The sequence below is a fragment of the Protopterus annectens genome, chromosome 4.part0, assembly GCF_019279795.1.
Source record: "Protopterus annectens isolate FY-2018-M chromosome 4.part0, PAN1.0, whole genome shotgun sequence".
Classification (NCBI taxonomy): domain Eukaryota; kingdom Metazoa; phylum Chordata; order Ceratodontiformes; family Protopteridae; genus Protopterus; species Protopterus annectens.
Genome location: NC_056733.1, coordinates 659594978 through 659622670, shown reverse-complemented (window position 1 = coordinate 659622670; position 27693 = coordinate 659594978). Strand labels below are relative to the sequence as shown.

The window sequence follows — 27693 nt, the reverse complement described above, 5'->3', positions numbered from 1 at the left end:
CACTTCAGTGAATAATTTTCTACATGCTAGCAGCATGCACCCTGCACATTTGATTAAAGCCATACCGGAAGGAGAATTTAAAAGGAATCTAAGAAACACTTCAGACAAAAACCTCTGGGAAGAGGTGTGTGATGAAATTTCGGATAGATTATACTCTCGTGGATATGAGCAGGATAGGCTTGAATCTATAAAACAAAGATTGTGTAAAAATAGAGTATCTGGGATACGAGGGTACAAACATATATTTGAGTTTGAAAATGCACTAGACTTAGATAAGCTGTTTTTTGTATCCAAGTACTCTGATTTTTCATGTGTTATGGAAAAAGTTATTAGGGATTTGTGGCCGGTCGTATGTGAAGATCCTATAATAGGTCACCTCTTTCCCAAACATATTACTTTTTCTTATAAAAGGTATCCGAATTTGAAAGAGATCTTAAACAGAAAAGTCGAAGTAAGAAGAGATGGTATGGTTGGGATGTATAAATGTGGGAAATGTTCCGTCTGTAGCAAAACTAAAAACATGCATGGATTGAAGATCAATGGAAAGATGTACACTGCTTTCGAAAGGTTTGATTGTAGGTCAACAGGGGTCATTTACATTTTAGGTTATGATTGTATTCCAGCCAAGTGGTACATTGGACAAACCACTAGACAAGTTAAGATTCGTATTTTGGAACATCTAGGTGACATAAGGAGGGGAAACCTAGAGAGCCCTGTAGCTGCACATTTTTGCAGCATACACAATTGTGAGAATGATAGCTTTAAGTTCAGTGTGTTAGCTAGGCCTCATTCAAATAGAGGAAATTACAAAGTAGTTTTGAGTAAGTTAGAACAGAGGTTTATCATTGAGTATCATACTTTATTCCCCAAGGGAATGAACTTGGAAATTTAATGGGTATTAATGACATTTAGCTTTTACTAAATGATTCAATATGTATTAAAATTGAAGTTTTGTAATATTGATAATTCACAGTGATTAATAAGTTGTTATATTTATACACATCTGAAAAGAATTTATTGCACAATGAAATTTATTAATCAATTATATTTGGAGTGTTTAGCTTATAGTTCATATTTTGTAATTGATATTTATAAAATTTGTAAATTTAGAAAAAGAGAAAAAGTGTGTTTGTAAAAAGTTTAATAGAAATGTTTCCTTCCTTGAAATATATTTCAGTGGTGAATGAGTTAAATTGTTTGATATAATAATGTTTAATTGATTGATTGTTTAATTAATTAATTAAAGCATATATAAAAGAATACTGAAAATGCAAATGTATGTCCCATTGAAGGCGAATAGCTGAGGTACCAGGACGGAAGGAATAAAAATGGATATCAACTACTACTGTGTCTTCCTCTGAATTTGTTGGTGTATTGCAGTTTCTAAGTATTTGAAGCTTGTCTTTAGTAGTGTTTGTTTTTTACTCTGAAATACTGGTCAGATTTCCTGGGAGCCAGAGGTAAACAGTCTGGGGCCAGGCTAGATTCCATGAAGGCATCATCTACAATGTCCCAGTACAGGAGGGATAGCTAAAAGCCTGTGTTGAGGTAGGAGTAAGAATTCCCTAAGCCTCTTTTTGGAGTCAGAGTAATCCTGGCTTTCCCAGCGGAAATGCTCCCTAAGTGTGCAAAGTTTCACCAAAAGAGAAATCTTCTGGAGGAGAAGGGTATGCAGTCTTCTGCATCAGAATCCTCATAGGTAGATGAGGGCAAATCCTGGTCATCAGAAGAAACACAAATTTCAGAATCCTGATCAGGAGAATCAGAAGGAAAATCAGTTCTAGGTCTCAGAGGGAGAAGGCTGGCTTCCCCTAATTACAGTAATAAGGTCTACAGCCATTCTTATTTATTTTTTAGGCATATGGGCCTGACCTTGCGGTTTGGATGTCGGTTTTCTAGGCATGGATCGAGTTTTAGGCCTTCAAGAAGAAGATGGTGTCTGTTTGATATGCAAGTCAGTAGGCTTGAATACACCCTCAGAAGCCGGTGTCTGCACAGCGGCTCCGGACCCATCCAATGTAGAAACATCCGCAGGTTCCATAGTCGAAGCACCACCTCGTGGCATACCTGACTCCGAATGATCTCCGTAGAGGCCTGTGAATCTGAAATAGCCGGTATCAGGGGCTGCAAAAGCGCCTCACTGAGTACCGGCGAACTGGCGACTAGCTTAACGGAAGCGTCGTCGGCAGCTTTGGACCTATGCAGTCTGTCTCTGTCTTTATCTTTACATTTTTTTCAGAATGTCGGCAGTTGGATGGCTTACCAAAGCCATTTCTGGATAATTAAACAGAGTACCGAAATAGTTTGATGCAAAAATGAACCAAAGACTAATAGTTTGAGGATTGAATAAGGCACAAAAGCGACAGCGAGGGACATAGTGGTCTGGGCCTAAGCAAGGAATGCAGTACGAATGAAAATCTTTGAGGCATTTGCTTTCCACAAGTAATACAATTGTTAACTTTTACGGACATTGGTTTAGAGCAAGAAAAAGGATCCCCAACTGAGTACTTAGCTTTTTTGAAGACTTCGGTTCTGAAACTCATAAATGAAAATTTCAGGAGTCGGCCGACCGGCACTTGCAAACTAATTCTGTTTTGGGCACCGCATGACAAGAAAGACTGATATAATGGCGTCGGCTGTAGGCTTTATACCCCTGACTACCTGACGTCATGGAAGAAGAGACCGCAACCAACGCAGGACCCAAGACTTTGATAATTAGGCCGGCTGAAGGCTACCTGCAAGCAGATAACCCAAATGTAATGACTGCAACAGTGAAACACGAAGAACATCAAGATACCAATAGGGAAGGGATGGTGGGAAGCTAAATCAGTTATACACTCCTTGGCAGGAAATCCGAACAAACAGATGCAGACTATTGCAGACAAAGGACAGAAACAATACAGCAAATATATAAATAATAAAGCAAATATACAAATACAGCACAGTGCAAATTGAGCTGCACAAAATGCACTTATCAGTTTGGAATATCAGATGGGAATAGATTCCAACTCTGCACACAGACAGGAGAATTTAGATCCATCAGCTCTGCACAAATTCACAGAATATGAAAAAAACAAAGAAAATGCTTAACTGTGCAAACAAATATTTACAATACAGAGGTATACAGAGAATGAGTGTGTGAAAGGAATACACCTCTAAAAATAGTTTTGCATGAGTATAAATGCTAACAGTTGAAAATAACGTGTCTACTTCTTTTATGTCTGGGGGTATCATTTTGAGGACTGAGTACATTTTTAAAATGATAGGTGGGTTGTGGTGGCAACAACATTGAGTACAAAATGTAGATTTCTGGCTACACCTCTGTTTGTTCATGCCACTAACACACTCCCTACCCCAACATCTTTGCAGAAGTAGGCTGCACCTTGACTGACTCCACAAGCCTGAATGGACTACCATTGTCAGGGTTAACTTTTTTCTCAAACAGTGGAAAAATTATGCACTAGAGAGAATCAGTTAATCATTCAGAGGTGCGAATCAGGTGCTGCAGGCATTCAGGGGGGAAGAACACATGGTTAAGTAGAATTAGCATGTGGTTTCTCCAGTGGGATTGCCAACTTTACAGAAGCCTCCGTCAGTGGAAAACTTCAAAGGTAGAATGGTCTAAGAATCACAAAGGCTAACTGCTAGTGGGAAAACAGACATAGTAAGACTTCTTGCTTATGGAAAGTCTTTCTGAATTCCCAGGGCAGTTTTCTACATGGAGAAAGTCATCACGTATCTTATCTGTAAATCAGACCCATTCTGTGCTGAAGTATTACAAACACTTAAAATCACATGGGACTAATTTTTACCTGAAGTCAAAACATTATTAGTATGATCCTGAATAGGAGTTATCCTCAAACTGAAGCAATGAATGCCTTTTACAAAGTTAATGGCATTACTAGAAATGTTTTGCACAATATTCATTTTCCTGTAAAGTTGCATACGAAAGTAAGATTCACAGTGCAAATAATAAAAACTCTGAAATCTAAAAGAAAACCAACTATAAGAAAAGAACATTCACAGGTATATTTACGTATAATCAAGTCACAAGGCAACAGACATCACCATAAAACATATTTCTCAACTATCCCAAAGATGGTTCTTTTCTTATAGTTAAAAGCACTGAAATCTAAAGGAAGTTTATATTATTAATCTAGTACTGAAGTACTTAAAATCAAATCATCCATTTAGGTGTACATAGAATTACTTAATATAAGTTTAGTGTAAACTACAGTTTTAAAATTTTAAAACGTACTTTTTTTTTTTTTTTTAAACTATTGCAATAGACTTGAGCATGTGATTGGAGCTATTTTAATAGGGGATGTAAAAATGGAAGATGTAGATTGCCATGTCATTTGTTCTGATAAAGCCCCTGGGTACAGGGACAGAAGTGCTCAACATCTATTAAAATTTTTTTTTTGTTTTATTTTTTTTTTTAATATGATTTACTGACAGTTATTTCCAGGGGGTTCCAATAATTAGAGTCTACAAGTTTCTATGAAGTTGCTCTACCATATTTTTGTTGTTGTTGAATTCTGGTGCTATTCTTTTTACCAGCTCACTACAGTCTATCCGAATACCAACATTTGGGAGGAATGGTCAATCATGAAGGGGGAGCTCACAAAACTAATACAGCTCCTATTTCATTCAATTAAAGGGAATTCAGTGCAATTTGGTCCTTCACAACTTTCGAACATTGTGAATGGGGGAACTATTCAGAGGTTCGAACCAGCTTCATGTATTGGAATGGACAAGTGTATTCCAGGACCACATGGTTCCTTCCAGGAAATGGAGCTTCTGAGATACTCTACAAGTGACCAGGCGGTATGGAAGAAAAATAAAACGTGTGACTGTTGTGAATGACTTGTAAGCTAATGCAGCTGCCATTAATGGTGCTTTACTTTTTTTCTAACAGTGATAACAGGAGGATGGTTAATATAGAGTTATTAATTCTACACGTGTTGAAACAGGAGGTTAATCCCAACAACTTGAATGTGGGTTGTAAGGTACATTCCTTAAAGGAGTTAAAGTTTGATTTTATAGCAGGGCATACTCAGATGCAACCTGATGCTAATCAAGAGACTTTTGGAGATTTTTTGAATTTAAACAAAATTATTTGATAAGAAAATTGCTAGAGTTAAAGCTTTGCATTTTGATAATTCATATTTAAAAGTATTGCATAAGTTTAAAAACTGTTCCACAAGGTTTAACAGTTTTTAAATTTCCTGTAAGTTTGCATAAACAAAAAAAGTGTATTACATCCAGAGCTTACAAACATGTTCAATCGCCACAATTTTGAACTTCTGGAACTCTGATTAGAAACAATGGGTTGGAAAGTGGTCTAACTTATGAAAGAGGTTAAATTGCTTAACAGTATTAAGCAAGATTTGCTTTTTGAACAATACAGTATTTTTTATAACAATGTTTTAAAAAGTGTTGAGAAAAAATTATGAAAAGTTCAAGAGAAAAATGTAGACAGGGACGTATTACAATATGAACATAATATAGCATACCCTTTTAAAAAAAAAAGTGTATTGGGTCATTCAATTAAGGGGGGGTAACATTAAGAACCTCACTCCCACTAATGTTTTATGGATGCATGTATAGGATGTAAGAGACGGTAATTCTATAATTAATGAGAGTTTGAATAATGAACTGGATTTTCCCACCTTACAGCATTCAGAACACCTGGCGACCAAGTACAAACACTGGGTCCAGGCACGGGGACATCATACTACTTTCCTCAGCCCCAAATAAAGATGCATGTGCAAGAAAAGGGGGAGGAATTAGAAATACTAAATAAACCACTAAGAAACTTCACAGTGTGGTGTGTGTCAAGTTCACTCTTGAATTATGTTATACACCTACTTCACTAATAAAATTGAACTGTAAAATGCATACTATAAAAATAATAAAATAGAAAACAGTAAGTAGGTCCACAGACGAGTTAAAAATGGAATATCCTTTATTGAAAGGAGCAAACCTAGTAGAGTATGATGAAAACATCAAAAACATTCAGTATTTATAATGTAATCAGATTATTTAGAGCAAGGGAATGGTTACAGAGGGTGGCTCTGTTAAGAGCAATAAAAGCATTAAACTCATTCCTTTATACTAAATAACCCGCAAAGAAATGGAGGGGTTTTGGTTTCTTATGACAGATATAACATTTTTAATATACTAATCATGTAATAGCCAAGGAACACTTCATTCTTCTTCAAAAAGGTTTTAAGTTTGTCCCTTATAAGCAATGAAGCATTACTGAAACTATTATGGAATTGAAGTATTTACAAGGAAATTGAACCTGGGGGTATTTTTTAATGACAGGAAGACAGAAGTGTTTTACCTAGCCATTTAGGGACACTGAAAAAACAGATTTAACCCACCCCTACACCCTTTAATATATTTGAACAGGCTGTTTGTGCAGGACTTTTATACAGTGGAAAGAAATGAGAGATTTTATCAAAATCTTTCAGAACAAGAAAGAAAAGTTTTAGATGAACTATTAAATGACGACAACCTAAGAATTGTGAAACCTGAAAAGGGAGGGGGGTACGGTGATTTTACACTCGAGTATTCCATAGCTATGTTGAATATTTTGCACAACACTGAAACGTACATTCCTGTACCTAGGAACCAGTTAAATATTGCCTACCACCATACTGATCTAATGTTGGAAGATTTTGTATTTAACAGCAGGCTGGATACAAAGTTATATACTTTTTTTTTTTAAAGTATCCAAACCCACAATACTAGCTATATTTGGTATACACAAAGTCCACAAGGATTTGGATAATCCATTTTTTCACCCTAAAGTATTGGCACAGGGTCTAAAACATATCAGACAGCTGCTACCTTAACAGACAGGTGGCTCAAACCCATTCATGACAAGTCACCACACTTAAAAGATTCATTGGATTTTTTGGGTCACCTTAAAGGAAACATTTGGTGCAGTAGCTCAGCATTTCTAACTATTGTTACAGTGGATTTGTTCACCTCTATTCCACACGAGGAAGGATTAGAATTATTTCATGATAGCTTACTGGATTATGATTTTTTACCAACTGAAAGTAGATTTGACATCCGCGGTACTGGACAATTACATATATTTTGAAGGTGAAATATTTATGCAAATTAAAAGGAGTGGCAATGGGCGATGTATGTGCTCCCATTTATGCACATTGACTTTTGGTAACATGGGAGAAGCAGTATGTTTCTAATTGTGAATTCTCTCATAATAAGTTGTATTGAGGCTTTTTAGATGATATTTTTACTCTTTGGGATGGACCTGAAACAAGACTACTGAGTTCCTTTGATTTACATAACAGTACAATAAAAACAGCATTATTTGGATACTTTGATTTCACACACCAATAATAGTTAAGTCACAAATATATAGGAAACAGACATTTAGCAACTCGTACTTATACTACAAGAGTGCATGCCCTATGCTCCAGAAAAGGAATTTAGTGAAGGAACTGTGTGTAAGGGCTATGAGGATGACCTCTACATAAGATATGGTAAAGGCATTGGATTGGATTAAAAATATGTTTATTTCTAGAAGTTGCCCAACAGAGTTGGTGACATGTATTTGTGATGAAGTTAAATCGGGTTGGGGGGATTAGATGCAGGCCTCTGTTAGGTACTGCATTATTGAAGGAGAGTAGGAGTGCAGTGTCAGAAGGTGATCACAGATTTGAAAGTGCTGAGGAGGTGCAATACAACAGTGGTATTAAGGAGGTAAAGAACATTATTATAAAAAAAAAAAATTGGAGTATGGTTAAGGTAAATCCCATACCAGTTTTCGTTTCCAAAACGGCCATTAATCTGAAGGGGATTTTTGAGCGGGCGCATAACAGGTGCTCCAATATACACCAGAGGTTAAAAAGACCTGCTCCTCTCCTGCCAGATATAAGTGAATAGCCATTTCTCACAAATACTCCAGTATCTTCAGTTTTTAATGCTTTTCCATTCTACCACAATTCTGTCAGAGCAAACCTAACAATACAGATGCAGTCATACCAACAGAAAGGTCTTGGTATCTTTTTCATGCTAAAAAGTTGGAGCACACACACAGTGTGCCCTTTCAATTAAAAAATCCTACAGTGGAAAAAAAGTCCAATTGTTAATTTATAAATTTCATAAAATACAGTCTATTCCTTCTAGTTTCTCTAGTATAGCAGAATGTTCACTCAGTCTTAACTCTATTTTTGTGGCTGTTCTTGAGAATCCTCATATTGAGCCAGTCTTTCCTTCATTTCAACCTCCCATTCTGCAGTTTCATCAGCTTATCCAAATAGCTACTTAAAGCTTCTACTCTTTCCAGCCTTTTGTCACATGATTTTATATATTACTCTAATTTCTCACTTATTTAAATCCCCCCGAACACACATTTTACTACAAGATACTGGAAGCCATTAAAATAATAAGCTGAAACCTGAGCTGCTTTTTTTCTGAACTGCAAGAGTCTTCTCCAAAGTGTTTTTCTTTTTCTATAGTCAATTTTCTTACTTTATCCAGTTTCTCTGACATCCAGACAGCATAGTGACCATTTGGTAAACAAATTTTACCCAAACTGTCAACTTCCACCAGCTCCTTTACTTCTTTTCTTTTTTCACATGCATTTTTCACACTAGGAGAGCTTTAATCAACCTGCAAGATGTCTGCACTTAAGAGCAAGATTTTCAGAAGAGAAAACTTTACACAGACTGTAGGGAGAGTTTTGTCCACCTGCCTTATACTCTCCTTATATGGCTTGACTCAGAGACCAAAACTCTTAATTCCATACAAGTGAACACTGATAAAAGTTGCTGTATCTGTGCTCTTGGTGAAGTCAGTAAACCTGTGCCAGACATGCCTGTTGGCACGGATGGTGGATGCCAGACATACATTCATGACAGGTTCCACCCTAGTTAAAACAGGTGACTGGACTTGAGGTTTGTCCTCAATGGACTAACTGGAAAACTGGTTAATGGTTTGGATCATTTCAGAAATTGTCTTCTGGAAAAGTCCACCACATGGCCAAATTTCCATTTTCTAGTACTTGCGTTTTTTTTGGCAGTCAACAGTATGTCTAGGCAATTCAGATCCTGTATCCCAGCTCAAAGACTTCTGCCAGAGTATTCTGTACAGAATTTTTACAATCCAACTCATTACACTCCCAAAATGCACATGTCCATTTACCTCTTTCATCTCTATCATACCTCCAACACTTGCCATCTACCCGAGTAAATACTCTCTGAAGTCAGCTCTGGGTGTATAAATACTTATACAAAACACTTCTGTAAACATCCTATATCTTTTGGACTTGGCTGCATACCTGCAACTCATACATATGCCTTATCATTGCTGTCTTCTAAATTGCTTTTCCAGTCTCTTCCTAATCTTTTCAAACCTTCTCCAATCGATTACAGTTATCATGCAATATTTTTTACATGCCCTACTAATTATCCCACTATCCCTTTCTCTGCCTTCCCTACCAGGGCTTGATCAGAGTACAGGCCAGAGTCCTGTGGAGTCTAGCCTGCAATCCAAAATGTCTTTTTGGCCATCTTTCCTGCTCGAATTATTTGCTCACAATATCTTGGTTCATTTACCAGGTTTCTTCAGTGAACTCCAGCCCTCTCTTGCCTACTTTTTGCACCTCTAGTTGCAGTCATCCCTATTGGCAAAATCTCCTTTCTTCATTCTCATATTGGCTTAGTTTTTTTAGACGACTTTCTGCTATTTTATGAATATATCCCTTCAAAAGGTAAATCTAAACTACCTTGTTCTACTGGAAGGACCAACTTTTCCCATTTAATTATTGCAGTCTTTTGCTCCCAGACAAATTCCTTCAATTTGTTATTAATTATTGTCCTACAACTTCTCCTCGGGTTGATAAAAGTATGCAGGACCCATATACAAGACTAAAGGGACTAAAAACATATTCACTGCTTTTATCTTACTATCAGTATCCATAAAAGATTTTCTAGTTTCTCAATTTTTGTATTATATTTTGTTTAGTCCAGATGTGTCCAACCTGCGGCCCCCCGAACCCTTAAGTCCAAATTCAACACTTTCATTTTTTTTTTTTTCTTTTCGCGCCGGTGGCCTTTAACCTCAACGGTGTGTGCATGTGTCAAAGCACCCTTTCCATTAGTTTTTTCATGCCAAAGCAGGATCTGTGTGTTTGCGCTGAAGAAGAGGGATTCATTATTGCCTTTAAAAGGGCAGCACCTCCTAATTGTATCAACAGGTAAGAGCCAAATAAAATACAATTCTGCTGTTTTTTTATACCGTAGTACCAAAGCTTGGGAAATAATTGCAGCAAAGTTGTAACGCAACCATTAAACCTCTAATAATCAGTTTTCCACTCCATGGTCATGAATCTTTTAGCTCCAGGATCTTGTATAAGAAAAAATGAAAAGTAGAATATCATATTTCTGTTATTGCCTTATGCAGCTGGTCACCTATTTATTTATTCATTTGTTTGTGTAAGAGCTTTTCTTCACTTGCTGATGGGCAACAGTGGTCTAAATGAAGCTATATCAAGTGGCTCAGTTCACTGAACCATTTCTTTTTTCAGTTGACTATGTTGGTATCACTAGGCTTGTTGTTACCACTTTGCACCAGAAACTTGAGATGGTGTTCATACACTTGAAAAGGGGTCTTTAGACACTGTTCATACCAGGTTAAAAGTTCAGAGAGTATGCATCGGTTTCATTTCTGATGCTCTCTGTTAATGAACTTCATTTGGATCTATTCAGCAGCTTATGGTTGTAAAGTGAAGGCTAACTCACTCACATATGTATAATTCTGTTGAAGTTGCAGCTTGAGGGGTGTGCTTGAATTTTATATAAGAAAAGCTAGAATTGCATTACTTAATATTTGCATTTTGTCAGTGTTGACTTTTGTAATGGAATGAATTTTGTTAAACAGTGTTAAATTATTTTTCTCTATGCTGTAAACTGCTTCGATGAAAAGTTCCTTTACTGTTAAATTCTGTGGGGTCTTAACCTGAAACTATTCCAGTACTAATTTAAGCAGATGAGCGCTCAGTTTAAACCTCATCCAACAGATGGTACCTCAGGAGTGTAGCATCCTCCTAATGGTACAGTGTAGTGGCAGTATCAGAACTGGACTCAAAACTATCACGTGTGGGAAAAGAATGAATGGTGGTCTGATCTTTCTGGCATCTGTGAGATGTGACAACATGCAGTTGATTGAGCTAAGTGACAGACTGGGCCACAGTTGTTTGCAGAAAAGCAGTGTAGTTGTTTCTATATTCAATGTTTCCTTTTGAACACTATGCTGTTTTTCGGAAATAGTTCAGGGAAGTGCTCATTAGATTGCCTTTGTTTGTCTGAAGTGAATCCTTGCAGTGTCCCCCCTCTACACCTGTCACTGCTTTGAAGTCAAATTTTTAATGCTTGCAATTGCTAAAGTGGAAGGGAAGTTCCTTAATGTAGTAATGAATCTTTTGGTACAGTGAGAACAGGATTCACTCATGTGTGTACACCAAGCCCTGTATTCCTTCATTACAAGGAACTTTTCAGTAATTTTATGCAAAGCAAGTTAAAATGTATAATAAAATTGCATCTTAAGGGTTATTTCGGCTCTTGGTAGAGTCTCAAATTCTGATATTATGTGCATGTCCAGATCAGTTCATCAGAATGATCAACAGCTACATTTTAATCTCTTGAAGTTCAGTTAGCCAGAATTATACAAGGACTCCCCATTAACACTCGAAAACGTGCACGCTGATTGGCCAGCCCAACCAGCGTGCCAGTTGTAAATCCCACAAATATACCAACAGAAAAAAGTCCGGTTGCCCGGACTTTTTACCATTGGTATAAAGTGCTCCAAACCTTTTTTTTTTTTTTTAAAGAGCGAGAAAAACGGAGCAACAGAGATTTTCTTTTCTCTGTTGCATTCCCACGCATACCCAGTACATAAATGCTTTGAAACGAAAGCAATTCCCATACGCATGCGCAATACATCAAAATGAAGAAGCAGTATACCACAACCAGCGGAAGAACAGTAATCCGCCATTATACAATGACATTAAGAAAAGTAAGTATTTTTTTTCTTAAATAATGTCATTGTATAATAGCAATAACAGACTCCGTGGTTGTGGTATATTGAAGATTTGCTCACAGTTGCCTTTGTTTAATCACTCAGGCTTCACCCTCGTGATTAAACCACACCAACCGTGAGTAAATCTTCAATATACCACACCACATCTGTTATTGCTTAATTAGTAATTATGCTAATTACTTTGCTCTTCTTCATTAAACAAATTTCTGATGAAGTCTTATGATTTGTGCAGCTGGAAATACCCTTAGTATCGCTGCTTTTACATAAGTGTAACTTGTCTTATCCCCCCCACCAAACTTCTGCCACACTATTTGGCTTCTGAGAGATCATCTGTTATGATTGCCCAGTTCCCATTCCTGTTTGGTTCTGTACCGGTTTATTTGTAAAACAAAAAAAAAATATTAACCAAGATGTTAGAGTTACCTGTTCGATTAAGAATTTGAATCAGAATGAGAATTACACTATTAAGGCAAATAATTTGGCATTTATTCATTGTTTGAATGCACCTACAGTACAGCCAGGAGGTTGAGTTTAGTCGCCCGTGGCAGCGAAAGAGTTAAATATAGGATATATTTTATATGCGGCCTCAAGACCATTTCTGTTCACTCAATGCGGCCCCAACAAGCCAGAAGGTTTGACACTCCAGGTTTAATCTCTTCCCACATATCCTTAGCTGCCATAGCAGGTTTTTTTTTTTTTTTTTTTTTTTTTTTAATTCAAACTCCTAAATGCTTCACCTTGTGTCCACATAAATAAGAGTATTACTGAAGCAATCTGTGTGTGGCTACATAACTTATAGCTATACTCTGTTTTAGTTTATTAATTTTGTATCCCGAAAAAACTTGAAACAGTCTCAAAATGTTCAACAAAGAGATGTCCTTTTCTGGATTTAACAAGTACAAAAGTGATGCCACATGCAAATACAGCCAACTTCTCTCCATTCCCATACTAACTGTATTTCTGAGTCCCATTTTCTTTATCAATGCCTTTCCATATTACAGTAAATAAGGGTGAAAGAGGACACCATTACCCGGTTCCTCTATTCAGAGTTTATCGGAGAGAAACCCTCCCACTTTAATTCTCTTCCTTCATATATCCTAATGAACCTTATTTTATCAGGAAATGCAAATGCTTTCAATGCTCTACTCACAAAATTCCAGCTTACTCTGTTGAATGTTCTCTCTGCATCAAGACACACCAAAAACAGGGATATCTTCATACATTTTGCTTCCCTCTGGATCATCATTGTTCTATTAATGTTGTCAAATGTTTGCCTCCCTTCCACAAAATTACACTGATCGATACCAATCACTTTTGGCAGCAGCTTTGCCACTCTTTTGGCTAGTACAAACACCAGGAAAAAAAAATGAAAGCAACCAGGTGGAAAACGATGTACAGGTTGAGCCAGTGATTTCTTGTTTCAAGGGTAAACTACTAAGTGCACACGGATTCAACATTTACAATTACACCGATGCTGACATTACAGATACCCATTTTTCTGTTTTTAAAAAGGGCTTTAAATTTGTCCCAGGGAACAACATTAATATAGCCAATGTGCGGACTGAATTAAAACTATACACAAGAAAGCTACATTTTCAGTTGTTCTACACTGACACTAATGAACACATTGAAGCAAGGAACAGGTTTAAAAAGAAAAGCCGCTTCAATCCCCCTTTGCACCCAACCTTGGTGAATTTTGAAAGGATTTGCACTAGAGAAATTTATCAGGCATTCCACACTCAAAATTATAGAATTTGCAGTCTTAAGGATGACGCGTTGCTTTTGAACAAACTTAGAGAATCTGATAATCAGAATAATGAAGCCCGATAAAGGGGGTGGGGTGGTTCTTGTAGAGAAGAATGACTATGTGAATGACATAGCTAGTATGCTATATGACATTGATAAGCATGAAAATCTGTCTAGGAACGAAATTAACATCGCCCATAGGAAATTACTATTGTTCTTGGAAGACAGTTTGCTGCAAGGGGTAATTAATGAACTTTACAATTTTTTTATAAAATGACCATCCTTTGTGTACCTTGGGGATACAGAATACTGTGGGGATGAACGTGTGCCATACCCCCTTACTGACTTACAGTAGCAGCACATAACACTTCTACTTACTCATTGGGAGTATTTTTAGACGGTTTAACTCAAGGATGCACTTCGTCCTATTACTCCTATTTTAAATGACTCCTGGGATTTTTTAAATCGAGGATCAGGCAAGAATTTTTTGGCGAGATAACCAGGAGTTTTCCACCATAGATCTGGTTGACTTATTTAGTTCCATTCCACAAGATGTAGGGCTTGAACTTTTTTCAGAAGTCCTTTTGGAATATGACACAATGGGACTCTTATGAACTTTGTCATGGATGATTATACTTCACAACAACTATATCATGTTTGAAAATGAGTTCAAACAATCAAAAGAGGTTGCGATGGGATCAAGCTGTTCTCCCATGCATGTTAATTTAGTGATGGCATCATGGGAAGAGATATTTTTGACTCAGGTTATGAAAGTGAATGGTTGACATACTTGCGCTATTTGGATGACATTTTGTCTTTTGGAAGGGTGAGAGGTTAGTTGCGGACAGTTTCATTCATTATATTAATATTTGTGGTTATTTTAAGTTTACCCAGAATTTTTATACTAACGTCACTGATTACCTTGATGGACTATTACTAGAGATACTAGTCAGTACAAGTTACCTCTAATGTTTTTCGAAAGCCCACTTACTCTAACTTTATTTGGTGTATGATGGTAACCATCCACATTTCGTAAAGAATATCATAAGGGGGCCAGATGATCAGAGGTGCTAGAATGTGTTCCACTCTCTCCGATTTCAAGATTGAGCTTGGCAACCTTGTCAACATGTTTGTGGCCAGGGGCTACCCCAAAAAATGGGTTCAGCAGATTGGTATTGAAGTCCTAAAAGGTTGGGGTACAAGGTTTGTTCCCTTGCTAGGATAGGGGTTTGTTAACAACAAAAGGGCACAAACAAACCATCAAGATTTTACACATTCTATAGTCACTCATTTTGGCTCCTTTGGCCAGAAAGTAAGATATTTTGACAAAAAACTGGGTGATATTGGAATGCAACAGTGAACTCCACAGTATACTGGGCAACAAGCCACTTTTTACATACAAGGTAGGACACAATTTGAAGTTCTTATCTGAACATCCACTCACTACTCAAACAGTTACTAAGGGGACAAGGGGATGTGGTTCTTGTAAATATCGTTCCTTTATTTTGAATGCTACAAATATCTTGAAAGGTAATCCCCTTCAGACAGTCAAGTTAGTGGGAGGAAATTGTGACAGTGTAGGGCTAGTTTGTGTTTGTCAGGGCTGTAATGGGTTTGACGTTGGTAAAACTGAAAGGTCTTTACGTAAAAGAAATTACGAACACCCTTATGCCTTAGAAACCCACAACAATGCCCTATATAAACACACACTTTCTTGCGATGCCAACAATGGTTTTAAGTTTAGTATACTGGAGATTAAGAAAAATATTAGGGGAGGCAATTGGTCGAATGAAATGGGTAAGTATTAGCTGCAACCTAAACTCACTTAATGCCAACAGCCCCCAGGAATGAAAGAATGAATGAACACATCTCTGGTGCCAATTTTAAGATATATAGAGTATCCATTTAATAACTTATTTTTATTTAAGAGAGTTTAATAAGTGTTTGACTTGTATTTTACACCAGTTCACACACTGTCATATGTGCTTTTTAAGGTTGTTTTAGTGATATCTCTAATTTATGATTTTCAATTAATGTTTGTGCTATTTAATTGGTGCAAGTTGGCAGGCACTTTGGTTTTGATAAGGTTATACCTGTCGGGACGAAATTGCTTACCGAGTCAGCTGTGGATTTAATAAAACTTTGTGCATTGACTGTTCACCTAGACTTTCCTCTCGTTTCCTGTAGGTGGTTTTGTGTTTTTTTAGTACAGACAAACACTTAAAGGTTAAGACTGAAATGGGTCTGAAGGGTCTTAGCCATCTTTAGGCAACACAGCCACCACAGCTTTTTCTTCCAAGACGTTGGTGCTTCCCCTTTTAAAATGGTTAAAACAAAATCTTCCAGATCTTTACCACTTTCTTCCCTCCCAATTTCCAAACTTCCACAGGAATACCCATCGGGTCCTGGAGACTTTCCTGAAGATAGATTTTACATCACTGTTTTTATCTGATCACCTATCTTAACTAACTGTTAGTTGTTGAGTCTGGTCTACCTCTAACCTTGGCATAATCAAGCCTTCCATAAATATTTCAGCATTGTTACCTCACAGCAACAGGTTCTCCCGTTCGATTCTCGGCGTGGCTTGGGAGTGCCTTCTGTGTGGAGTCTGCATGTCCTCCCCGCGGTTGGGTAGTGTTCGAAAGACATGCGTGCGTAAATGGGCATGCCTTCATTGAAGGTTGGGCATCGAGCTGGCACCTCGGCGTTTCGTAAAAATCTACTGCCAATCATTAGCGGACTGGAGTTCCGCTGTGGCGACCCCTTACCGGGAAAAAGCTGAAAGACAAACAACTCTTTCTTGATTTCCACATTTGTCAGCTTTATAAATATTTTCATAACAATTTCTAAAATATTTCTACAGGATCTTGGGTTACTTTTCTTGTTATAGGTGCCCCAAGTTAGACGACAACCCTTTAAATGTTCTGTTGCTCAACTTGTTATGCTTAAAGGTTTTGCGCTCTGGAATTGTGAAAAAAGTTGCTTAGCTGCAACCTTTCTAAACTCATACATATTACCCAGATACTCCCTTATCTTCTCTTTAGCACTATGCATTTGCTCCTCCTCTTGTTTTGCGAAATTTACCCAGATACTTCCTTATCTTCTCTTTAGCATTATGCATTTGTTCCTCCTCTTGTTTTGCGAGATTCTCCTTATTCTGCAATACTTCAATCTTTGTCAGCACCTCTAATTATTTTCTATTACTTCTTAACCATCTCTCTCTCTCTTATTTGGACCCTACTATTAAACTCCAATTTCATTTATCAGAGTCACTAGCTAGGACTTCTGAAGATATTTCTATCTTCCTTAACTCCTGAAAATTTCCACTACCCATTCCTTAAATTCCTTTTTAAACAGGTAGGTGGCATGCCTCAGTATTCTTCTCTCAGCATGGAAATTCCTACATCAAATGGACTCAAATACCATACACCCAGCAGAAAAAGTACAGTTTTGTACCTACCATAAATGTAGATGTTAGAGTGTACACCCTGCTGCAGTCATCATACTTGGGTTATCTTGTCGTCAGGCAGTCCCGCAGTCGGCCTGAATTCCAAAGTCTTGGTCAGGCGTCTGTTGCTGTCGCTTCTTCCCTGATGTCAGTGAGCCAGGGGTATACATGATGAATCCGACGCCATTTTCTTCAGTTTTTCTTGCCCCAGATGTCAGGTGCCCCCAAAAAGGTGGTCAGTAATTAGTACCAATCTAAAAAATTTAGCACAAACACAACATCCCTCCAGCTGTAAGCAAATACATCAGAAAGGTATTGCAAAGATTTAGTTAGTTAGGTCAGAGGGGATGGAGGGAGGGTAACCTGGACTGCAGCAGGGTGTACACTCGAACATCTACATTTATGGTAGGTACAAAACTGTACTATGTTCATCGTGTTACCCTGCTGCAGTCATCACACTTCGGTAGAATCCCAAAGCTAAGGATGGGAGGAGGAGTCAGAGAGGGTTAGAGGAGGCTAGAAGGCCCTGCAGAACTGCAGTGGCGAAGCCAGCTCTAGTCTTAGAATAAAGTGGTAAGTGGTAGTGTTTGGTGAAGGTGTGTACTGAACTCCAAGTTGCAGCTTCCAAAATATCCTTGGTTGGCACCCCCCTGAGGAAGGCTGTAGATGTAGCTGCTGCCCTGGTAGAGTGGGGCCTTATGGTAGCAGGAACTGGTTTTCCATGATGGGTATAGCAAAAACGAATGCAATGTCCTATCCATTTGGAAATGGTCTGTTTTGATATAGCCTTGTGAAGCTGCAGCATAGGATACAAAGAGCTGGTCAGATTTTCTGAAAACCTTAGTTTTATCCAAGTAGTAATGAAGTTGCCTGTGAATGTCCAAGGAATGCAGGAGTCTTTCTCCTTTGTTCTGTGGATTTGGAAAGAAGATGGGCAAGTGGATGGTTTGAATTAAAGCCACACTGGATACCACCTCAGGCATGAAGGAAGGATTAGTTCGTAGAGAAACTCTGTCTTGATGGAAAATGAGGAAAGGTTCCACTGCCATTAGTGCCTGAAGCTCTGAGACTCTTCTGGCTGAAGTTATTGCTAGCAGCAGGGCAGTCTTCCATGATATAAACTTTAGATCAGCAGAGAAAGCTGGTTCAAAGGGAGGTAGCGCAAGTTTTTTCCAGAACAAAGTTGAGGTCCCAGGTTGGTGTAGGTGCTCTCCTGGGGGGGCCTAATGTTTTTTGCCCCTCTGAGGAACTGTCTTAGAAGTGGATGTGAAAATAAGGGTGGATCTGTATTGTAGTGGGCTGAAATAGCAGAGGCGTGGATTTTAATAGATGAAAAAGAAAGTCCTTTGTGCAACATCTCAGTTAAATACTGTAGAATCTGAGGCATGTGAGGCTGTAGGATATTTTGGCCTTTAGCTTGGTTCCAGGCGCAAAACCTTTTCCATTTGTCCGAGTAGGCCTTCCTGGTGCTGGGCCTCCTAGCTTCCAGAATAACATCCATAACTGCTTGAGGAAGAGGAGCTGGTTGGTTGCTTAGGTGATTTGCCATGCAGCCAAATTTAAGGTTTTGAGCTGGCTGTGTAGAATCTGATTGTCTTGCTGTGTGAGCAAATGAGCAATTTGTGGTAAAATCCAAGGTGGGCCCTGGGCCATATTCCTTAATAGTGGGTACCAGTGCTGGCGTGGCCAGTCTGGGGCTATGAATATCATTTGTGGTCTCAACTTTCTGACTTTCAGAAGCACCCTTGAGGGAAGGCATATACTGTCAGGTTTTTCCAACTGAAGGACAGTGCGTCCACTTTCCAAGCTTGATGGTGAAGTGTCCTTGTACAAAATTTTGTTAGCTGATAGATCTGTTTGCCAGCCCCCAAAACTATGTCTGGGTGGCCCCATTTTTGATTTATCATTGCAAATACTTGTGGATCCAGTTTCCACTTGTGGGGATCCATGATGTTACTGCTGAGGTCGTCTGCCAATGTGTTCTTTTTTCCTGGCAGGAATTGAGCTTGTAGCTGAACTTGGTAAGCCAGTGCTGTGTTCCACAACGTCATTGCTTGCCTGCACAGAGGGTAGGAGTGTGTACCCCCTTGTTTATGTACCACATTACTGTGGTGTTGTCCGTCCTTATTGTAAGCTGTCCTGGATGCAAGTGGTTCTTAAAGGCTGTCAGAGCATTCTGTACAGCTAGCATCTCTTTTTAATTGATGTGCAGATTCCCTTGATCTGCAGTCCATATGCCTTGAACGCACTGTCCTGCCATGTGTGCCCCCCGGGCATAGTCCGATGCATCTGTTGTCATAGTTTGCCTGGCTGGGGGCAAGGTGAAAGGCTGACCCTTGTTGAGGTGACATGCCTGTGACCACCATAGAAACTCCTGTTGAAGGCAGGGAATGAGAGATATCATTGTGTCCAAGCTGTGGCTGTGTTGAGACCATACGCTTTTTAGGTACCACTGTAATTTCCTCATATGCAGCTTTGCAAATGGTATTAGTAGTATGCAAGATGCCATGAAGCCCAAGGCCTGCAAAATTTTTCTTGCAGGGAGTTGGGTCTTTGTTGCCATTGTTTTGAAATATTGAGTCAGTTGTAGTTGTTTGTCTTGCATCAGATAAGCCTTCAGGGCCGTTGTATTCAAGCTGGCACCCAGGAATGTCATATTTTGTGAGGGTGCTAGTTTTGATTTCTTTTCGTTTACTGTGTACCCTAGGCAACTTAGAAGATGTTTTACAAAAGCCAGATGTTGTAAGAGGATGTCCTTGCTTTCTGCTTGGATGAGGCAGTCGTCCAGGTATGGGTATATTTGAATTCCTCTTTGTCTGCAGTATGCAATTACTGGTGCCAAGCATTTTGTGAAAACCCTGGGCGCAGTGGATAAGTCAAAGGGCAGTGCAGAGAATTGGTAATGGGTTGAACCTGCAATGAAACGGAGGTATCATCTGCAATTTTGTCTGATAGGGACATGCAGGTATGCCTCCTTGAGGTCCAACGTTACTAGCCATGCTTTCTTGCCCAACATGGGAAGAAGCTGCTGTAGTGTTAGCATCTTGAACTTGGGTACTTGTAAGAAGGTGTTTAGAATTGAAAGGTCCAGAATTGGTCTCCAGGCATTGTCCTTTCTGGGGACTAGAAAGAGTCTTGAGTAAAATCCTTGGCCTTGCTCCCGTGTAGGTACCAGTTGAATGGCTCTCATGTCCATGAGAGCTGTAATTTGTTTTTGTGCCTCTGCCCATTGATTTTGTGGCAGGTTTGGCATTCCTCTTTTTGTTGGCAAGGTGTGGAAATGGAATCTGTATCCTTGTGAAATTATGTCTAGGACCCATTTGTCCTTTGTGACGATGCACCAGTTGTCTGAAAAAAGTGCTAATTTTCCACCCAAGGGAGCTGCCAAGAGAGTCTTGCTTGGCCATATGAGGTTTAAGTCATTGAGTTTGCCTTCTAGTAGTTTGGGGCCTGTCTTCTCCTCCCTTCTGTGTTGCAGTGCCCCATTGTCAAGGTTTGTAGTGGGTTTGTGGTTGTCCTCTGCCTCTTGGGCGTCTGTATTTACCCCTCTGTGGTCTGTCAGTAGCTGGAAAGGACCAATTTTTTGTTGGCCAATTTCTGCTGAAGCGAGGGGGCTGAACCTGTAGAAAATCTTTGACCGTCTGCATAGATTTTGCCTTATCCTCAATTTTCTTTAAGACTTCTACTGCTTTAACTCCAAATAGGACATCCTGCTGTAAGGGAGCATCTAGAAGCTTTGCTTTAACATGATCAGGCAGAGTTTGTTCCTTTAACCAAGCATGCCTACGTATAACAGACCCAGTAACAGCTGCTCTACAGGAAGCTTCCAAAGAATCAAATCTACATTGTAAAGTATGTTTGCCCACCTGTTCAGCTGCATGCAACAGATCCTGCATTTCTTTCAATTCAGGCTGTTGAGGGAGTGTGCTCATTTTTTGTCTAATTTGAGACATTAGAAATTGCTGGTATTTTAGCATGTGAAACTGACAATTTAGTGCTCTCATAGCTAGAGTGGCTGAGGTGTAAACCTTTTTACCCCACCTGTCTAGTGCTCTGGAGTCCCTTTCAGAGGGTACAGGATTTTTTGCCATAGAAGTCTTAGCCCCTTTGGGACCCTGTGAGATGGTCTCTGGATCAGCAACAGGGCTTTTATAAAGAAATTTGTGGGAGTCAGGCACTCTGTAATATCTGTCTGGTTTGGCTGGAGCAGGAGGCAGAGAATCTGGATTTAAACTAGATTCTAAGTAAACATCATCCACAATGTCTAAAACTGGGGGGATAGCAAGAGGTCTGTGCTGGGGGAGTAAAAGAAACTCTCTGAGCCTTTTCTTTGAGTCAGAGTAGTCCTGACCTTCCCAGTGAAAATGTTCCCTCAGTGTGTAAAGTTTCCCCAAAGGAGTAGTCTTCAGGGGGAGAAGCTGAGGGAATGGAATCCTCAGCATCAGAATCTTCATAAGGGGGAAAGGAGTAATCTTGTTCCTCAGAGGAGCCTGAGGAAATAGACACTTGATCAAAGGAAGCATAATCTTCCTCTTGTCTAGGCCTTTTGTCGGGGGGGGGGGGGGTTGGGAACCCCTGATTAAAGAGATAAAATCTTCAGCCATTTTAAGCATCTGTTTCTTCGGCATGGGGCCTTGAACTGGAGACTGAAGTGCAGTCTTTTTTGGTTTAATAGGAGTCTTAAGCTTAGGATACGTTTTTATAGTGAGCGTCGGTGTGAAAACACCTTCAGAAAGAGAAGGTGTTACTGCAGAACCGACATCTTTCTGCAATGCCGTCGGTAGGGCCTAAGTAAATGGCTGCGTCGGCCTAGCACTCTCGGCCAAAGGATCCAAAACAGTCTCGGGTTCCAATTCTGCGGTAGCCAGGGGCTGCGTAGGAGCCTCACTGAAAACCGGTGAACCAGAGACCGGCCCAGCCGATGCCTCGGAGTCTGGCTTGGGTCTAGGCTGCCTGTCCTTATCCTTGCGTTTTTTGTGAACGCCGGTAGTCGATTGTTCTGACTGCATTGTGTAGTTAAATTTTCTACCGAAGTAGTGTCGTGTGAAATCAAAGTGTCTTTTTATAGTACGCTTATTGAACCTAGCACAAAAGTGACAACCAGTGACGTCGTGGTCTGGGCCTAGGCAAGGTATACAATAAGAATGAAAATCCTTATGAGGTATTTGCTTCCCACAAGAAATACAATTGTTAACTTTTTCTGACATCGGTCCGAGGCAACAAAAGTTTCCCCAATGGGGTACTTCGCTTTATTGAAGACTTCGGATCTGAAATTCGACTTCGAAAATCTCAGGAGTCGGCCGACCGGCACTTGCGAACTGCTTCTGCTTCGGGTACCGCGCGGCAAGAAAGACTGAAGAAAATGGCGTCGGATGCATCATATATACCCCTGGCGCACTGACGTCAGGGAAGAAGCGACAGCAACCGACGCCGGACCAAGACTTTGGAATTCAGGCCGACTGCGGGACCGCCTGACGACAAGATAACCCAAGTGTGATGACAGCAGCAGGGTAACACTATGAACATCAGGGCATCTACTGCAGAATAAGATTTTTTTCCCTAGACTAAAATATAGCAGATGGAGATGACTAACCTACAACTTGAAATAAAGCTTTTTTTTTTTTTTATTTAACTGTGGGGCTCCACAATGCTGTGAACCACCTCAGAAATAACAGAGCAAGTACAATTGTGCTAGTAAACATATAACAGTAGAAGTTCAAATGATCGCTGCTACTTCACTATATCTGTTATATATCCTGCCAATAACAGAACAGCTGGCTAGATTCCAAAGCTTCAGAACACCTTCCAAGCACCTAAACTGTCAGGCAGCTTGAGCAGAGCTGATTAAACAAGCTTGGGCACCAAGCCCTTCAGAGCTTTCCAGCCAACAGAGGAAGGCTGAGCCCTGAAAGAACAAATTAAAAAAAGAACAAAAAATAAATGACCTGACCCTGAGAAACACTAAAAACACACAACACAAAGGGGATGGAGATAGGGAGCAGCTACTACAGCAGTGATCATGTGAACATCTACTTGTTACGGCAAGTTTACATACACAACTATACTAGTCATCACTGTTGCAGTAGCCTTAGCTACACAGCTAGATTACCCTAGCTTACTACATTTGAGAGGTGGAAAGAGAAGAGTCTAGAAGTCCCTAAAGAATGGTCCAGCATAGCCTGATCTAGACCTAGATTAGAATTCAAGCTTACAATGCTTTGTAAAAGTAAGTACAGTGGACCAAGCTGCAGCTTCTACAATCTAATCCCTTTCCAAAAAGCCATAGATGAAGCCAAGGCCCTCATACAGTGGGCCTTACCCCTGCCTGAATAGTTTTATTGTGGCGAGTATAACAAATGGTAATCGCCATAGATTAACCATTTGGAAATGGTCCATGTTCACAGGGTGTACCATCATACCTCTAAAGATCTGAAAAATACAGTTCCATCAAGATAGTACCAGACTTGTTTGTGGACATAAATATATGGAGTACCCGGTCTCCCTCACTTTTGGGTTCAGAAAATAGGAAGATGGACCGTTGGTTAAAAGGAATCTCTTGATACCACTTTATGCATAAAAAGGATTAGTTCTCAAAGAAACCCAGTCTCTGTATAAAAAATAAATAAATAAATAAAAAGATGACCGGCTCACCATAAAAGCTTGTAACTCCGATACCTTTCTTGCAGAGATACCAATCAGTAAAACTGTCTTCCATGTTAAGACCCTCAAGGCAGACAAGTTAGCTGGTTCAAATGGAACAAGTGTAACGTCTCCAACACAAAATTAAGATTCCGAGTGACCACTGTTTTTCTTGGAAGCCTCTTATGCAAAACCCCTCTCAAAAAACATTTTGAACAATGTATGACAAGAGGATCCATGGGCATGCATGCTGAAACAAAGAAGTAACACACGTCACATGATAACTCCTCACATAAATATTGAGACCAAAGAAAAACTAGCCCTAAATGGATGCTGGTTATGTTGTTGGCACAAAGTAGAAAACCTTTTCCATTGGCTAATATTGGATTTTCCCTTGTATATTAATGTGCCTGTGTGTTTCTCCACCCTTTGAAGTAGTACGCAGGGTATTTCTGAAGAATCTGAAAGAATCCACCAAGATCACTGTGAGGACTTCCTTCTGGCCCAAGCAATAGTAGTTCTTCCTTTTGGAAATGGGTAGAGGCAGATATTACAAGCTTCCTTACAGACTGTATCTACTCTCAGAAGAACAAGGGTATTTGGTACACTCCTGACACTTACAAATTAGGGACCTGTTTACTGACTACGTGCACCAGGTACTAAAGGAGGCAAGAAAGCCTGTTCCACAGTGGCTGAAGGTGCTACACCAGAGGGATCCAGGGTAAAAAAAAAGAGGGGTTTAAGGAACCAGTGTTAGCCACAGCACAGTTATCTACCTGCAGCAGAGACAAACTTACCTCCAGTGGTAGCAAGGGCTACTTGCATAATTTTTATTTTTGTGGCTGGAAGGACAGACCACAGGACCGGTTGTTTGTTTCATGAGCATGAAGAAAATGAAGACTCCTTCCAGGAGAAAAACAAGTAGCATAAGCCAGTAAAAACTGCACGTCGTTAAAAGTCAACTTTTCCCCTCTCACAATAATATAGTAAAAAGCACTTCAATTTTCTGTGGAGAAATTGTGCCAGCCCCAAGAAATAAAATAGTTTTCAACTACTTTAAAATTTTTTTTTAAAGTGACAGGAATAAACTGCACTCCCATATAAAAAATAATTAGACAGGCAGTTAAAATACAGACTTCTAGCATAAAAATAACTTTCGAAAGTACATTAAAACAATACATTTGTATGGATGATTTTTCCCCTAAAAGGGAACTTGTTTACTCAGCAAAGGAAGTGCACGGGTCAACCATTAATCCTCTAAAGCCCGTAGAAGAACTGAGTGCTCTTTTCAACAGCTGGAAAGCTCTGAAAGGTCTGGCACCACACATGACTGTAGTCATCTCAACCGAAGCTGACCAACAGTTTGGAAACTGGCAGTCTTATATCCTTGACATGGTATAAACCATATTAGCCAAGGCTACTGCAGCATTATCAATATGATGAACACCAAACAGCTATGTGCTTTTCTCCAGAAAGACACATCCTCTTCTAAATGCCCTATTCTACCTCTTGTTGGACAACTTTTATCCAGAGCAATAGGCCACAAAACCTACATCCAGACTCTTGTTTACTTAAGATGTTTCATTCTTATACCCTCTATACATGAGGCATAAACAGGGACCTTTACGCCTTATCAATTTGAGCGGTACTACCATATTTAAATTTTCTCAATTATCCTAAGTCGTGTCAATTGTCTTGCTGAAATCTAAATTAAGAGAGTATATGGGGTTAACTTAACCCTTTTCAGCAGCTATTATCAGAATTTGCTCAAGGTAGACCAAATGAAGCATTGTCACTTTGAATGTTACTCCTCTTGTAAATGTATGAAGTAACACATCTCTCCCATAAAATCTCTGTCATAACCCTCACTGGAATAGAAACAATTCTGAAAAGAAAAACGACCCAACACTTTCCTAGACCTATTCTTTTGTAAACTACCAATGCCAATTTGTACAGGGTCACGAAACGTCCACCAACTGAGGGCATAAAAGGCAAGTCATCTGGATCCTGCAACTTATTTCAAGAAATCCCACAAGTTTCTTCTCAAAATCGTTCCTGAACATGTTTTTAAATTTATCCTTTTGCTCCCCTCATGTTCACTCTGTTAGATTTACAATTTCTTCTACATTTTCTACATCCCATGTCTTACAAAGACAATCCCCAAGATTTAATAAAATCTGTGTAGGCACAGTGTACAGCCTACATGGAATGTTGCAGTGTCCGTGTACAGTGTTCCCCCTGGCAGTGCACCATACATATTAATCATAGTGCTTTGCTGAGAGACCGCCATGGAACACTGTTATTGAATCAGTGTAGGGAGTGAAGTGCCAATGTGTCTGCAGATGATTAAGACACTCCCTGCACTGTCCAACTGTATTATGTCAATGTTTAATTTAGTGTCGAGTGTTTTTTTTTTTAAAGGATGTTACCATGGCACAGGGCGCAGCAATGCTAAAAATAGAAATCGGATGCAATTAATTTACAGGTCAAGCTTACGCACAGCTGAGCAGGTTTGTGCAGCACAGTGCTCTGTAATGCTTACAGGTAGCTCAGATGTATATGTAAAGGTATAGCAGAATTCCACATATCCTTGTAAATAAATGGGTAGACATACAGCCTTATGAGCAGTAGGTCCAGGGTTTGATAACATAGAAGTGAAAATAAGCATTTTTTTTTTTTTTAAATACAATTATACCAATTATTTTTTTTTAATTCTGGCCCGCTGCACTCCACTAAGCTCTCCCAAGACCTACTTAGACCTGCTAAGTACCACATAGGCAGGAATACAGCATAATCCGTTGGAGTTCTGTCTCTGAAGGATACTAAGGCAGGTGCTGGTGATGGAGTCCGACCAGGACACTGGACTCCAGAATGCCCCAATGCAGCAACCAAAAGCGGCAACCTAGTATTAAAAAAAAAAAAAAAAAAAAAAAAAAAAAAGAAGACCGGCTTCTGCATGGGGGGTTACCAAGGCTAGCCTGAAAGGAGAAGGCCTGGGACTGGCTGGCAAGGGAACAGACATGTGCAACTGGTATCCCCTGCACAGGTGAGCAGTGTCATCATCACGATGACTACAGAGATGAAAAGGGGTTCTCGGACACCTGGGTCCAAGAATTTTGGGCAGGGACTGTCCCACATGTATGCAAGTACTTCTACCTCTGTTTCACAAATATCTAATCTGAATGTCTGCTAAACTGGTATGCATAATGGTGTGCTTCTCTCCCAACCGCTGCAGAGAAGAGGGCTCTCAACATCAAGGCACATGCCAGGAGCTTGGCCAGGTTGTGTCGCGAGTGTGTGAATAGGAATGTATCTTGCTTATTTCACTACTGTTAACATAAAAGACTAAAGCATTAACTGCAATAAAGCATGCACAGTAAAGTCTGTATTGCAATAAATGTGGATTTACTGCTGTACTGCAATAAATGTTTTTATTGCACTACAGTTGTCATTATTCAAGAAACAATACCATTACCAGAATTAAAAGTATATACAATACAGTCTGTAGTGCAATAACTGTGGAGGTACAGCCATATTGCAAGACCTGAATAACGACAAAACTGTTTTCCAATAAAAACTCAAAACAAAACCAGAATCTGCATTAAAGTATAGTCTGTAGTGCAATAAGTGTGGAATTAGAGCTGTCAAGAAATTAATAATGCCAACTGTTCTACAATAACACATGAATCAATACCAATAACACCAAGGTAAATTATTTACATCAGGATAGTCTCAATTTAACCATTGCAGTACAACTGTATGCATTAAGCCTGTAAGGT

General features: G+C 39.4%; 1 protein-coding gene across 1 annotated transcript in view; it reads right to left on the bottom strand.

The window, feature by feature from the left end:
* Positions 1–27693, bottom strand: part of ATXN2 (ataxin 2) — a 2781632-nt gene that overhangs the window by 2685450 nt on the left and 68489 nt on the right. Inside the window, exons 3-4 of the mRNA XM_044068622.1 lie at positions 16740–16757; positions 9736–9760 (exon numbers count right to left, since the gene is read on the bottom strand). Coding sequence (XP_043924557.1) covers positions 9736–9760; positions 16740–16757 — 43 coding nt within the window. The remainder of the gene's footprint in view (positions 1–9735; positions 9761–16739; positions 16758–27693) is intronic.